Below are 16,323 nucleotides of genomic sequence, written 5' to 3' on the forward strand. Positions count from 1 at the left end.
TGCAGTCCATGGGGTCACTGAGTCGTATCCGACTCAGCAACTTCACTTTCACTTTTCACTTTCATCCACTGGAGAAGGAAATGGCAACCCACTCCAGTGTTCTTGCCTGGAGAATCCCAAGGACGGGGGAGCCTAGTGGGCTGCAGTCTATGGTGTCACACAGAGTCGGACACGACTGAAGTGACTTAGCAGTAGCAGCACAAAAAAGCAAAAATTAAAAATCTAGAGTAGAGTTTGGAATTTCAGAAATACAATGTTAAAGAAAAGAAGAAGAAAAAGAGAAAAAAAAAGTCACAAAAATTATTTTTAAAAAATAGGTACAAAATTGATAACAAATACCAAAAAGCAAAAATTAAAAATCTACAGTAGAGTTTGGAATTTCAGAAATACAATGTTAAAGAAAAGAAGAAAAAAAAATGAAAGAGAAAAAAAAAACAAAGTCACAAAAATTATAAAAAATATATATATGAAGTTTGCTTTTAAAAAAATAGGGTCTTTTTTTTTGCAAAGTAATAGTAGGTTATAAAAGCGAAAATTAAAGGAGTAATAGAGGACTTAAAATTTTTTTAAAAATTAAAAAAAAAGAAAGAATGATCGTAAAAATAGTAAAAAATATATCTAGGACTTTGTCTGATGTTGTTGTAGGAGTTCATTTTCAGCTAGTTCCTTGGTCCGGCATATATTTCTCAAGATCTATAGGCCCCTTCCTATGTAGTCGGTACTAACGACAGGGTTTTAATCTATTGCACCTGTCGCTTCCTAGGTGGTTCCCTCTGTTATAGCTTCTTCTGTTTGCTGGTCTCTTCAGTGTCTGATTTCTGCCCTGACACAAAGGGGGCGGGGGTGGACACTTTTTTGGGGGGGGGCTCACTTGTTCAGTCGCGCTGTGGGGAGGGAGGGACGCTGCAATCAAATAACACTGGCGTGTGCTCGCAGTGCCTCAACCACACTGGGTCTGCCCCCGCTCACGCCGGTGTAGCTTCCCTGCCCACACTGCTCAGGCTCTAGGTTGCTCCCCAGAAACCATCCGAGGCCGGCCCTGGGCTGCATGCACCTCCCAGGTCTAAGCCTCTCAGGTTCAGGCACTCGGGTAGTCCTCAGAGGCGCAGACTCGGTTGGGCCTGCGTTTTGTGCACTTCCCGGGTCTGAGCAGCTCAGGTGATGAGGTGTTTGGCGACTGTGGTCGCTGCGACTTATCGCCTCCCCGCCCCTCGCTTTTCTGGGTGTACAACCGGCGCACCTTCTCAGGCGGATGTTGACCGTCCAGAACCCCAAGAAGTCTTAGTTTGCAAAGACGCCTGCTTACAGTTTTGTAGATAACATCTCTCTGGGGCTGCGATTGCCTCCTTCCGGCTCTGGATGCCTGTCAACCAGAGGGGGATGGTCTGCAGCTGGCTATCTCTGTTCAGCCTTTGTTCTGTGCGTGGGCGTGGTGGTGTCTTAGGTTAGGGCTGGCTTTTCGAGTGGTATCTGTCCTGCAGTCTGGTTTGCTAGCCCAAGTTAGTTCGCTCAGAAAGCGCTCGGGGCATTCAGGCCAGATCTTTAAGTGCTGCAGCCCGTGCCTCCCTGCCCCGCCCCCGCTTGCTAGTGGCTGGTGCAGGCGTCTGCGCTGCTTCTCCGCTGGGGGAGTTACCGTTGGGCTCGTAATCTGTGGGTTTTAATTGTTTATTTATTTTTCTTCCCTGTTATGTTGCCCTCTGTGCTTCCAAGGCTCGGCACAGACTCGGCAGTGAGAGTGTTTCCTGGTGTTTGGAAACTTCTCTCTTTTTTAAGACTCCCTTCTCGGGACGTAACTCCGTCCCTCCCTCTTTTGTCTCTTTTTTTTGTCTTTTATATTTTTCTACCTCCTTTCGAAGACAATGGGCTGCTTTTCTAGGTGCCTGATGTCCTCTGCCGACATTCAGAAGTTGTTTTGTGGAATTTACTTGGCGTTTAAATGTTCTTTTGATGAATTTGTGGGGGAGAAAGTGGTCTCCCCATCCTATTCCTCCACCATCTTTTGTATTTTATTTTCAAAGTAAATGATTCAGTCTACTTTCTGATCAGATATAATGTTAACTTTGAACTTCCTTGTGGTCCAGTGGTTAAGACTCTGTGCTTCCACTGCAGGGGACATGGGTTCCATCCCTGGTTGGGGAAGTTCCACATGCAGCAGTGTGCCCCGCCCCCGGCAAAAAAAGAAAAAGATATAATATTAATTTGAAATCTTAGTTTGAGTAGTTCAACTTTCAGCTAATTATGGGCAATTCTGTGTGACAGAAGCTGTGTGTGTACAGTGAAGCTTAGAGAATATCAACAAAAAGTGAATGCCAATCTTCAGTTCTTAAATTACAAACAAAAAGGGAGAAGGCAATGGCAACCCACTCCAGTACTCTTGCCTGGAAAATCCCATGGACGGAGGGGCCTGGTGGGCTGCAGTCCATGGGGTCGCTAGGAGTCGGACACGACTGAGCGACTTCACTTTCACTTTTCACTTTCATGCATTGGAGAAGGAAATGGCAACCCACTCCAGTGTTCTTGCCTGGAGAATCCCAGGGACGGGGAAGCCTGGTGGGCTGCCGTCTCTGAGGTCGCACAGAGTAGGACACGACTGACTCGACTTAGCAGCAGCAGCATAAATCACAAGTCTTGCTGTTCTTTTATGATAAATCAGCTCAATATAGAAAAATTGACACCTGGGTGTGGTTTCCGTGTGTGTATGGTTTTACCTCCTCTTTATAAATAGCAGGAAGCACAATTAATGAATTGTATACGCGTGTGTTTAGTTTTGTAAGAAACCGCCAAACTCTCTTCCAAAGTGACTGTATCGTTTTGCATTCCCATCAGCAATGAATGAGATTTCTTTAGTCTCCGTATTTTATTGGCATGTGGTGTTTCAGCATCTGCTTTTTGGCTGTCCAAATAGGTATGTTGTAGGACTCTTTTGTTGTTTTAATTTGCACTTTTCTGACCATCTTGCTTTCTTCTAAGGCGGCAGCGACCGAGGCTCAGAACAATCTTGAGCAATGAAGCTGTTAACCAGAGCCGGGTCCCTCTCGAGATTTTATTCCCTCAAAGTTGCTCCTAAAGTTAAAGCCACAGCAGCCCCTGCAGGAGTGCCTCCACGTCCTCAGGACCTTGAGTTTACCAGGTTACCAAATGGTTTAGTGATCGCTTCTCTCGAAAACCATGCTCCTGCATCAAGAATTGGTTTGTTCATTAAAGCAGGCAGCAGATATGAGAACTCCAACAATTTAGGAACTTCTCATTTGCTTCGTCTTGCATCCAGTTTGACTACAAAAGGAGCTTCATCTTTCAAGATAACCCGTGGAATTGAAGCAGTTGGTGGTAAATTAAGCGTGACTTCAACAAGGGAAAACATGGCCTATACTGTGGAATGCCTGTGGGATGATGTTGATATTCTAATGGAGTTCTTGCTCAATGTCACCACAGCACCAGAATTTCGACGCTGGGAGGTAGCTGCCCTTCAGCCTCAGCTAAGGATTGACAAAGCTGTGGCTTTTCAGAATCCACAGGCTCACGTCATTGAAAATTTGCATGCTGCCGCTTACAGAAATGCCTTGGCTAATTCCTTATATTGTCCTGATTATAGGATTGGAAAAGTGACACCAGTTGAGTTACATGACTATGTACAGAATCATTTTACAAGTGCAAGAATGGCTTTGATTGGACTTGGTGTGAGTCATCCTGTTCTAAAGCAAGTTGCTGAACAGTTTCTTAACATAAGGGGTGGCCTTGGTTTATCTGGTGCAAAAGCCAAGTACCATGGAGGTGAAATTCGAGAACAGAATGGAGACAGTCTCGTCCATGCCGCTCTTGTAGCACAGAGTGCAGCCATAGGAAGTGCAGAAGCAAACGTGTTCAGTGTTCTCCAGCACGTCCTCGGTGCTGGACCACATGTTAAGAGGGGCAGCAATGCCACCAGCTCTCTGTACCAGGCTGTTGCCAAGGGAGTTCACCAGCCATTTGATGTTTCTGCTTTTAATGCCAGTTACTCAGACTCTGGACTCTTTGGGTTCTACACTATCTCACAAGCTGCATCTGCTGGAGATGTTATCAAGGCTGCTTATAACCAAGTAAAAACAATTGCTCAAGGAAACCTTTCTAATCCAGGTGTCCAAGCTGCCAAGAACAAGCTGAAAGCTGGGTACCTGATGTCAGTGGAGTCTTCTGAGGGTTTCCTGGATGAAGTCGGGTCCCAGGCTCTAGCTGCTGGTTCATACACGCCGCCATCCACAGTCCTTCAGCAGATTGATGCAGTAGCTGACGCTGATGTCATAAATGCTGCAAAGAAGTTTGTTTCTGGCCGGAAGTCAATGGCAGCAAGTGGAAATTTGGGGCATACACCTTTCATTGATGAGTTGTAATACTGAATCCCATACTGCAGGAAAGAACTGAATGTTTTGTGAACCCAGAGCAGCAAATACATGAAAGTGAAAAGTCTCTAATGTAACATTTATCTTTTCTTCCAGTGAGATGAAATATAAAACATAAATATAGGTAATTGTTCCCAACTGACCTAAAGTCAATAAAGCATTCTATTAAAAAAAAAATTGCACTTTTCTGATGACATATGGTGTGGAGCATCTTTTCATGTACTGTTCTGCCATCTGTATGTCTTCTTTCATAAAGTATCAGTTAAGGTCATTGGCCCATTTTTTAACCAAGTTTTTTCTTATTGTTGAACTTAAATTCTTTGTATATTTTGGATAACAGTGCTTTGTCAGTTATGTATTTTGTAGGTATTTTCTCCTAGTCTATGGCTTGTCTTTTCATTCTCTTAAAAATTGCTGGATTTAATATTTAAATGTATAATTTAAAAAATATAGTAGTACAGCAAAACTATTTATAAAATACCTCTTCGATAGAAACTGTACTTAGAAAGTTTTCTCAGTTTATACCAAATCTGTAATTGGAAAAGTACATTTATTTCATATGTGAATAAAAATTTGATAATATTTTTCTATACTCATACAGAACAGTGATAAATGTGCTCTTCATATAATTCAGATATTTGATTAATTTCCCAGTATAAGAAAATGTTACCCCTGAAGTAAGTTTCAATAGCATTATTTTTGTTGAAATAGGTTTTGTTCCAAAGGTAGTAATAACAACAAAGCTGAGAATTCCCTGGCTGTCCAGTGGTTAGCTATTTGAGGTCTCACTGCTGAGGGCCTGGGTTCAATCCCTGGTTGGGCAATTAAAATCCAACAAGCCACCTAGGCCAACTGAGATCACATTTACATACTATTTTGCTAGTCTACATGGGTACATTATTTCTAACTCACAAAAATTGTTTTTAAACAGTACTGCATACATTATACTCCTTGGGCTTCCCAGGTGGCTCAGTAGTAAATAATCCACCTGCCAATGCAAGAGACACAGGAGACAGTTCAATGCCTGGGTCAGGAAGATCTCCTGGAGGAGGAAATGGCAACCCACTTCTTGCTGGGAAAATCCCATGGACAGAGAAGCCTGGTGGGCTACAGTCCATGGGATCACAAAGAACTGGACACAACTGAGTGACTGAGCAGACACACACATAAAGCCAGCTTTGCTTAAAAACCGATAGTTTCAAAGATCAGTCTGATTTTGAAGATGAACCAAGATACATACCATATGATTATAAAATCTATTTTAGCCATTTTATAAGATAGCCTTTGAGCTAGTTACTGGACTGTAGTATTTATTTTTAAAAAGGACACTGATGAAGGGCACCATCTGGTATAATAATAACTTTTACCTTACAGCTGATTGCCTCCCTCTCCTGTCAAAAACCTCTGGCCAAGAGTGCTCCCCTGTGAAGACTGAAAGGACCCTGTGACACTTCGTCAGCTGTTCCCTGATGGAAGCAGGCCCGTGTCCACCTTTAATTCTACCACATTAAGCAACTTGCAAACAGTTCTGAGATTAGAACATTTACCGGCGTACTTACACACTCACTGACATGAAGAGTCTGCTAGAACAGAGGAAAAGTCATAGGTGGGTAGGTAGGATGGTGGACACAGGAAGAGCTAAGCTGCTCTGTTCAACACCTGTGTATGTACCTGTGCTTTAACTAAATGAACTCAGGAGGCCAATAGCAATGGACTTGCTCAATTCACCTTCCAAATCAGAACAAGACTAAAAAGCTCAGGTGAGTTTTAAATGTGCATAGGTTCTGCTGGTGATGAGGAGCTTGTAAGCAGGCTCTACTTCTGCACAACAGGATGCAGGCACAGAGCCCACCAGTAGCCAGATGTCTACTGCTGCATAGATAACATGCCTCATGATTTCCTGTGGCTTCTTCACAACTTCCAGTAGCCTCATACCCCTTGGCATAGAGGTCAGAGGGGTGGGCCACACTTCCATGACAGCTGCTGGTGGTCTCCCTGCAATAGCTAAGAGGGACACTCTGATTTTTGGTTTCTTTGAACCAGGCTGTATTTTCCCAGTGAGAAGAGTTGTGAATGCAACAACAGGAGGACAGCTGTCTTGGAACATAATAGCCCAGCTAGCAGAACAGGGTTGGTTCCACCGTAGGTCTTCTATATTTTCCAAATGCTGCGATCAACCTCATTTTCCACCTTCGCTCTGTAAACATATCCCCAAACCACTACAACAACTTCTGTGACCAAAACCTAAGAGTAGGATGACAACAAATGTGGCAGGTCTACAGTGGCTTTCCTGGATGGTGGCATAGCAGCCAATCAGCCCAGTAATGAAGAGCTGGGCTCCTACAGCTATGATCAGCACAGCAGGGAGGAGAGGGTAGACATCTTCAAAGAAGTGGTCGTAGTGGTTGTAAGGGGTGAAAACATACGCTCCCACACCAGAAGATGAGGCTGAGAAACACCAGTGTGGTCTTGGAGTAGGTGATGCCACACTGGCCCTTCTCACGGGTGGGACACGCTCACTGATGAAGGTTGCAATGAAGGTTGACAGTGCCTCTCTGCTGGGAACTGCCCAGCCTGCATGGGAAGGCGGGGCCCTCCCCCGCCCACCCCTCCTCGTAGCTGCTCACCCCAAGCCCCAGCCAAAGGTTTGTTAACAATGATGGTTGGACTGAATTTTTAAAAAGTGATAGCAGACCCTTTGTTTCATTTTTCTAATGCTGCCTTGTCCACATGAAACTTTACATTTAAATCCATTAAAATAAAATAAAATAAAATTTAGAATTCAGTTCCTCCATTGAACTGGCCATATTTCAAATGCTCAAAAGTCCCATGTGGTCAGTAGCTATCATAATCAAAGTGTAGATCTAGAACATCTCTATCATTGCAGAAGCAATTTTTGGACAGCAGCAGACCAGTGGATTCTTCTTTCATAGGCAGAATCTTGAGTATAGTTACAGGATGATGACAATGCGGAGTTCCAATTCCAATTCATGAACTCTTTTCTGATGAGTGAGTGTCCATCTCCTGTGTGAGTAAAGGTTAATTATTCCAACTAGACAGAAATAGTTAATATTACTTTTAACAGTTTTACATTGTAAATTGCAACCAATAGAGAGGTATGTAAAATATATTTGGATTTACTTTAAGTGAAAAAAAATTTTTTGAGGTTTTTTTACATATCACATTAATTTACATACATTTATTTTCAGATGTACCACATGCTAAGTCACTTCAGTCGTGTCCGACAATGTGCAACCCCATAGACGGCAGCCCACCAGGCTCCCCTGTCCCTGGGATTCTCCAGGCAAGAACACTGGAGTGGGTTGCCATTTCCTTCTCTAATGCATGAAAGTGAAAAGTGAATGTGAAGTCGCTCAGTCGTGTCCGACTCCTAGCGACCCCATGGACTGCAGCCTACCAGGCTCCTCCATCCGTGGGATTTTCCAGGCAAGAGTACTGGAGTGGGGTGCCATTGCCTTCTCCCATGTACCACATAGTGATCCAAAATTTTTATAGAGTATAATCCATTTTGGAGAAGGAAATGGCAACCCACTCCTGTATTCTTGCCTGGGAAATCCCATGGGCAGAGGAGCCTGATGGACTGCAGGCCACGGGGTCACAAAAGAGTCAGACGTAACATAGCAAATAAACAACAACATACTTCATTTAAAGTTGTTACCAAGTACTGGTTAAATTTTCTTTGCTGCACAATACACCCTTGTAGCTTATTTATTTTATGCACAGTAGTTTGTACCTCTTATTGCCCTACCCTCATCTTACCCCTTCCCATTTCCCTCTCTCCAAATTACTAGGTTGTTTCTGTATCTGTGAGTCTGTTTCCGTTTTGTTACATTCGTTTGTTCATTTTATTTTTTAGATTTTACGTGTAAGTGATAACATACAGTATTTGTCTTTCTCTGACTTATTTCACTAAGCGTAATACCCTCCAGGTCCATCCATGCTGTTGTAAATGCAAAATTTCATCCTTTTTAATGGCAGAATAGAATTTCACTCAGCTTTGCAGAATATGCTTCCACATGTTAGGAACTTAGATTGCTTCTGTATCTTAGCAATTGTAAACAGTGATGCTATGAACATTGGGATGCATGTATCTTTTTGAGTTAGTGCTTTCATTTTCTTTGATATATACCCAGGTGTGGAATTGCTGGGTCATATGGTAATTCTATTTTTAATTTCTTGAGGAAATTCCACTGCTGTTTTTCATAGTGGCTGTACCAATTTACATTCCCATCAACAGCATACAAGGTTCCTTCTTCTCCACATCCTCACCAACATTTGTTATTTGTGCTGCTGCTGCTGCTGCTAAGTCGCTTCAGTCGTGTCCGACTCTGTGCGACCCCATAGATGGCAGCCCACCAGGCTCCCCCGTCCCTGGGACTCTCCAGGCAAGAACACTGGAGTGGGTTGCCATTTCCTTCTCCATTTGTTATTTGTAGATGTTTTAAAAATACACCCATTATTTATTTATTTGTTCATGCTATGTGGCATGCAGGATCCTAGTTCCCCAACTAGGGATAGAGCCCGTGTCCTGCCCCCCTCACACACTGGGAGGGCAGTCTTGACCACTAGACAGCCAGGGAAGTCCATATCTGTAGACTTTTTGGAGATAGTTATTTTGACAGATACGCAGTGATAGCTCATTGTGTTTTGATTTGCATTTCTCTGATGACTAGTGATGTTGAGCATGTGCTGTTGGCCATCTGTAAGTCTCCTTTGGAAAAATGTTTATGCAGGTTTTCTGACCATTTTTTTAAGTGGGTTGTTTGTTTCTTTGATATTGAATTGTATGAGTTATTTATATATTTTTTACGTTAACCCTTTATCAGTCATATCATTTGTAAATATTTTCTTCCATTCAGTAGGTTGTCTTTTTATTTTGTTGACAGTTTCATTTGCTCTACAAAAGCTTATGAGTTTTTGGTGTTCCCTGGTGGTCCAGTGGTTAGGACTCAGTGCTTTACTGCGTAGTCCCAGGTTTGATCCCTGGTCAGGGAACTAAGAGCCCACAAGCCACACAGCATGACTAAAAAAAAAAAAAAAAGGTTATGAGAGTTTAATTAGGTCCCACTTGGTTATTTTTGCTTTTGTTTCCTTTACCTTAAGAGACAGATCCAAGAAAATATTGCTACGATTTATATCAGAACATGTTCTGCCTATGTTCTCTCCTAGGAGTTTTATGGTTTCAGGTTTTACATCATTTCAGTTCAGTTCAGTTGCTCAGTTGTGTCCAACTCTTTGCCAGCCCATGGACTGCAGCACGCCAGGCTTCCCTGTCCATCACCAACTCCGGTAGCTTGCTCAAACTCATGTCCATCAAGTCGGTAATGCCATCCAACTATTTCATCCTCTGTCATTCCCTTTTCCTCCTGCCTTCAATCTTTCCCAGCATCAGGGTCTTTTCCAAGGAGTCAGTTATTCGCATCAGGTGGCCAATTATTGGAGTTTCAGCTTCAGCATCAGTCCTTCCAATGAATATTTAGGCTGATGTCCTTTAGGATTGACTGGTTGTATCTCCTTGCAGTCCAAGGGACTGTCAAGACTCTTCTCCAACACCACAGTTCAAAAGCATCAACTGTTCGGCACTCAACTTTCTTTATAGTCCAACTCTCACATCCGTACATGACTACTGGAAAAACCATAGCTTTGACTAGAGGAACCTCTGTTGGCAAAGTAATGTCTCTGCTTTTTAATATGCTGTTTTGGTTGGTCATAGCTTTTCTTCCTAGGAGCAGGCTTCTTTTAATTTCATGGCTGGAGTCCCATCTGCCATGATTTTGGAGCCCAAGAAAATAAAGTCTGTCACTGTTTCCATTGTTGCCCCATCTATTTGCCATGAAGATGGGACCAGATGCCATGATCTTAGTTTTTTGAATGTTGAGTTTTAAGCCAGCTTCTTCACTCTCCTCTTTCATGTTCATCAAGACGCTCTTTAGTTCTTCTTCCCTTTCTTGCCATAAGGGTGATGTCATCTGTGTATCTGAGGTTATTGATAGTTCTCCTGGCAGTCTTGATTCCAGCTTGTGCTTCATCCAGCCCAGCACTTCACATGATGTACCCTGCATATTAGTTAAATAAGCAGGATGACAATATACAGCCTTGACGTACTCCTTTCTTAATTTGGAATCAGGCTGTTGTTCCATGTCCGGTTCTAACTGTTGCTTCTTGACCTGCATACAAATTTCTCAGGAGGCAGGTCAGGTGGTCTGGTATTCCCATCTCTTGAAGAATTTTCCACAGTTTGTTGTGATCTACACAGTCAAAGGTTTTGGTGTAATCAATAAAGCAGAAATAGATGTTTTTCCGGAGTTTTCTTGCTTTTTCTCTGATCCAACAGATGTTGGCAATTTGATCTCTGGTTCCTCTGTTTTTCCTAAATCCAGCTTGAACATCTGGAAGTTGATGGTTCACTTACTATTGAAGCCTGGTTTGGAGAATTTTGAGCATTACTTTCCTAGCATGTGAGATGAGTGCAATTGTGTGGTAGTTTGAACATTCTTTGGCATTACCCTTCTTTGGACTGGAATGAAATCTGATGTTTTCTAGTCCTGTGGCCACTGCTGAGTTTTCCAAATTTGCTGGCATATTGAGTGCAGCACTTTCACAGCATCATCTTTTAGGATTTGAAATAACTCAACTGAAATTCCATCACCTTCACTAGCTTTGTTTGTAGTGATGCGTCCTAAGGCCCACTTGACTTCACATTCCAGGATGTCTGGCTCTAGGTGAGTGATCACACCATTGTGGTTATCTGGGTCATGAAGATCTTTTTTGTATAGTTCTTCTGTGTGTTCTTGCCACCTCTTCTTAATATCTTTGGCCCATATAATTTCTGTCTTTTATTGTGCCCATCCTTGCATGAAATGTTCCCTTGGTATCTCTAATTTTCTTGAAGAGATCTCTAGTCTTTCCCATTTGCCGGAGCTAGCCGGCAAAGTCGATCAGGTCCCGAGAACGTGCACGGCGGGGCTAAGAAAGAAACTAAAGCAAGAGACTACAAAGATGGGGTCGAGAGGTTCAGACACGTCACCACGAAGGGACGCAGTCTGACACCAACTTTATTCAACATCTCATATTTATACAGAAAAGCGTGAGAAAGACAAAACAGTTGACATTTTTTCTTGGTTAGCCTATACATCTTACAAACAGTCACAAGAAGTCTTGAGAGCATGGGAATGGCTCCCTGTTATTATTTCTTACACCAGATAACATTTCTCTGTGCGTGAGAAGTTTGCACAGAACTCCAGGTGCCTGCAGGAAATAAGCGCCTAATCTCTGGGGTGGCGGGACAGAGAGCTATGTTTGCAAGCAAACCCTCAAGGACTGAGGCAGCTCCCAGAGCTGTGTCCTTCAGACAAAGGACCCCGTTCTCACGGGCAGCTCCCCGCATCTCCCCCTTTCTTTTTATATAGGCGCACGCTTATGTTCCTTTAACCGCAGACCATTTCCATAGATGGAAGCCTTTATGATCCATAGATCATCAATCAGTTTTTTAATTAAACAAGGTGCAAGAAATAAAACAGTTTTATTAGTGTATGTGGGAATGGACTGACCCTCCCAGCCCACAGGTTGGAGAAGGGGAGGGTCAGGAAAATAAGCCCAGTAAGCATTTGAATATTCTTCAGAGTGTGCAGTGTTAATCTGATTTAAGATAATTAATAAGGTTATCAGGAAGCTTAAAGGCGATATCGGATCGCCCTGCACCACAACACGATTCTGTGCCTCTCGCATCAATGCCTGAAGTTGTTGCCTAGATGGTAATTCATCATGCTCTTGAATTGTCAATCTCCTCATCTGATTTGCTACAGACTGTCTCCGCCGTGCGTACCAACCTTTCCAGCAGCCAGCGCGGCGCTTCGGCATCCTGTGGGAAAACACAAACATGCCCTCGTCCCCAGATTAGTACTGGATCTGGTCCATACCATTTACCCACAAGTGGGTCTTTCCAAAAGACTTTAGGTCTTATTGTTTGTGCATCAAAGTTCCAAAATCGCTGTGCTGCTGAACGGCCACTTATATCCAATTGTAAAAAATTTAGAACAAATAAAGCATGGTTTAGAGAGTTGGAGGGGGTATTGGGATACAGTTCCCCCTTCTTTAGTTTTTGCAATTGATGTTTGAGAGTTTGATGTGCCCGTTCAATAATTCCTTGACCTTGAGGATTATAAGGGATACCTGTTTTATGTGAGATAGACAATTGCATACAAAATAATTGAAAATTTTTTCCAGTGTATCCTGGACCATTGTCTGTTTTTATGGTTTTAGGGGTTCCCATAACAGCAAAACATTTAATGCAATGAGCTATACAATGTTTGCTAGCTTCTCCGGATTATAGAGAGGCATGTAAAAAGCCAGAGAAGGTGTCAATAGTAACATGAACAAATTTTTGTTTACCAAATTCAGGAATATGGGTAACATCCATTTGCCATATATCGTTTGGCAACAATCCTCAAGGATTAACTCCATAGTGGGGGACGCTAAAAAATTGAGGACATGTTTGACATTGCTTAACAATCTGTCTGGCAGCTTCTCGAGTAATGCCAAATTGAAGTCTTAAGCTATTGCTGTTTTGATGGTGTAAGCTGTGGGAAGTTTTTGCCATTTGTTCCAGTGAAGGAAATATCATACGTGTAGCTTCATCAGCCAAAGCATTGCCTCGTGCTAAAGGTCCAGGAAGTCTAGAGTGAGCACGAATATGACCAAAATAGCATTTATTAACTCTGGAGCAAATTAAATGTTGTATATCACGAAAAAGAGTTTGGATAGTAGAATTCAGGGTACCAATAAATGGAACAGTCTCAATAGTGTTTAAGGCTCTTATGATATATTGACTGTCAGAATATAAATTAAATGGAGCAGAAATTTGTAATAAAGCCTGAAAAACGGCAAATAGTTCTACTTCTTGAGCAGACTTATAATTAGTATGCCAGGTGGTAGTATTGTCCTGTATAATCAAACTAGCTATTCCATTAGAAGAGCCATCAGTAAATACAGTTAGGGCGTCGGCAAGGGGCTGAGAAACAATGATTTTTGGGAAGAGAAATTGGTGATAATGAGCAAATTGCAAAATTTTATCTGAGGGATAATGATTATCAAGCCGTCCACTAAAACCAGCTAAGGCAATAACCCTTGTAATGTCGTGGCCAAAGTTATGCCTTGAACGTACGAAGGGCTGATATCGGCACAAATTCGTACATAATCGGATAAGCCTCCCTTTTTCCTGTAAGGTCTCAGGGCAGCTTGACAAGCCGAATTGGCATTTTCATAAGCAAGCTGTTTAGTCAACACCATCCCCGCCTGCTCATCCCCTATCATTTTACCAATTGTCTCAAGCAGGCGGGCAACAAAATCCTGATATGGCTCATCTGGCCCCTGGCGAATTTTAGATAGATCTTCAGTCTTTTTATCAGAATTTGGAAGCTTTTTCCATGCTTGTAGAGCCGCAGCACTAATCTGAAGGTAGGCTCCAGGTAAATAATTAAGTTGACTATTAGTGTCTCGATATTCTCCCTCTCCCACCATCATTTCATAAGTGGTGTTCAGTCCCTGTCGCCGATTGATATCGGCTGTGATCCCACATTGCTCAGCAAACTCAGATTTCCATAGTAAATAATCTCCTCCAGATAAACAAGCTCGAGCAACCTGTTTCCAATCATTAGGTGGCAGATTTTGATTTCCTAAAGTGTCTATAATAGCCTGAGTAAACGGCACAGTCGGGCCATATTGTGCACAAGCCATTTTTAACTCTTTCAGTTGCTTAAAGGGCAGCGGCTCATAATACCTCTGCTGTTGAGCATTTTCAAACACTGGATAGATTCCTGAAAACCCGGGAATATGTTCTCCTTCTTCATTAGCTCGCTTAATTGCTTGTTGAAGAGGAGATAATAATATCTCACTTTTAATTTTTATGTTTTCACCGGGCAAAGAAGCAGGGATAGATATAAGCTCTCGCGGTTCTACGAAAGGCGGAGGTGGATCGAGTCCAGCAAGAACCGAGGGAGGATATGCTGGAGGCGTAGGCTGGCTGGAGTGGGAGTCTCCCTGTGCATCCTTTTTTACTGCTATAACAATCTTCTGAATTAAATTCTCCAGCTGTTCTTCAGAAAGCCCTGAATGCTTTAATTTCCCTTTTCCCGGGGGGGATTCCATGTTAACCATCATCTCCCAAGGCATATCCTCTCTATGGTACTGAGCCGCTTGTTCATTTAACTCTTTCTGTTCATCAGAGCTTAACACATCATCACTCCCTCCAGCCTTATAAAGCTGTTCCCTCAGGCACAGCATAAAGCGGCTCAGGTGGAGGGGCAGAAGGCTCTGTAACTTCGGGTCCTGTGGAATCCCTGAGAGCCGTTTGAATTTTATGTCCCTCATGTTCAGGATCCAGGCAGTCTCTTATGAGAGTCCACAAAGAAAAAGCATCCACAGGAACACGATTGGGACCATGTAAGGAATAATATGTCTGCAATTGTTTTCCTACCTTTTTCCAAGTTTCCAGACTAACTGTTCCTTCCTCTGGAAACCAAGGACAAACCTCCTCTATAAAAAGTAAAAACTTTTCTAGCTGTAACTTATTTACATGAATTCCCCTACCTTTTAACATAGTTTTCAACATATGTACAAATAACTGGCGGCTATTGCCTTGTCCCATGATTTATTACTCTCGACAACCACCCTCCCTGCCCTTTACTTTTAATTACTTAGGAATTCCTCTTTACTTACCTCAATCTTGGCGGGCAGCGGCCGTCGTCGCACTCCGATTCTCGTGTCCCTTTCGGGCGCCACCTGCCGGAGCCAGCCGGCAAAGTCGATCAGGTCCCGAGAACGTGCACGGCGGGGCTAAGAAAGAAACTAAAGCAAGAGACTACAAAGATGGGGTCGAGAGGTTCAGACACGTCACCACGAAGGGACGCAGTCTGACACCAACTTTATTCAACATCTCATATTTATACAGAAAAGCGTGAGAAAGACAAAACAGTTGACATTTTTTCTTGGTTAGCCTATACATCTTACAAACAGTCACAAGAAGTCTTGAGAGCATGGGAATGGCTCCCTGTTATTATTTCTTACACCAGATAACATTTCTCTGTGCGTGAGAAGTTTGCACAGAACTCCAGGTGCCTGCAGGAAATAAGCGCCTAATCTCTGGGGTGGCGGGACAGAGAGCTATGTTTGCAAGCAAACCCTCAAGGACTGAGGCAGCTCCCAGAGCTGTGTCCTTCAGACAAAGGACCCCATTCTCACGGGCAGCTCCCCGCACCCATTCTATTGTTTTCCTCTATTTCTTTGCATTGATTAATGAAGAAAGCTTCCTTATCACTCCATGCCATTCTTTGGAACTCTGCATTCAAATGGGTATATCTTCCCTTTTTTCCTTTGGCTTTAGCTTCTCTTCTTTTCTCAGCTATTTGTAGGCCTCCTCAGACAACCATTTTGCCTTTTTGCATTTCATTTTCTTGGGGATGGTCTTAATCACTGCCTCCTGTACAATGTCATGAACCTCAGTCCATAGTTCTTCAGGCACTCTGTCTATCTGATCTAATTCCTTGAAGCTACTTGTCACCTGCACTGTATAATCATAAGGGATTTGATTTAGGTCATACCTGAATGGTCTAGTGGTTTTCCCTACTTTCTTCAATTTAAGTCTGAATTTGGCAATAAGAAATTCATGATCTGAGCCACAGTCAGCTCCTGGCCTTGTTTTTGCTGACTGTATAGAGCCTCTTCATCTTTGGCTGCAAAGAATATAATCAATCTGATCTCGGTATTGACCATCTGGTAATGTCCATGTGTAGTATTTTTCTTGTGTTGTTGGGAAAGGGTGTTTGCTATGACCAGCACATTCTCTTGGCAAAACACTATTAGCCTTTGCCCTGCTTCATTCTGTACTCTAAGGCCAAATTTGCCTGTTACAGATATCTCTTGACTTCCT

At 42.8% G+C, this 16,323-nt stretch overlaps 1 protein-coding gene and 2 pseudogenes across 2 annotated transcripts; 1 reads left to right on the top strand and 2 right to left on the bottom strand.

The window, feature by feature from the left end:
- The first annotated feature begins 499 nt into the window (after positions 1-499).
- On the top strand, positions 500-4,553 carry LOC147347100 (cytochrome b-c1 complex subunit 2, mitochondrial pseudogene; annotated as a pseudogene). Its single transcript, XR_015152118.1, has one exon. The product of XR_015152118.1 is annotated as a cytochrome b-c1 complex subunit 2, mitochondrial pseudogene (transcript).
- Positions 4,554-6,132: 1,579 nt separating this feature from the next.
- LOC147347101 (tetraspanin-3 pseudogene) lies at positions 6,133-8,151 on the bottom strand (annotated as a pseudogene).
- A 3,246-nt stretch (positions 8,152-11,397) lies between these two features.
- Positions 11,398-15,669, bottom strand: LOC147347102 (endogenous retrovirus group K member 10 Gag polyprotein-like). The gene has a single exon (XM_086369427.1). It carries the CDS (start codon positions 14,763-14,765, stop codon positions 13,509-13,511), a length of 1,257 nt encoding a protein of 418 aa, XP_086225553.1. The 5' UTR covers positions 14,766-15,669; the 3' UTR covers positions 11,398-13,508.
- Between the last annotated feature and the right edge of the window lie 654 nt (positions 15,670-16,323).

Source organism: Bos grunniens, chromosome 23 (genome assembly GCF_055505025.1).
Source record: "Bos grunniens cultivar Pamir isolate PY7600 chromosome 23, Bosgru_T2T1.0, whole genome shotgun sequence".
Taxonomy (NCBI): Eukaryota; Metazoa; Chordata; class Mammalia; order Artiodactyla; family Bovidae; genus Bos; species Bos grunniens.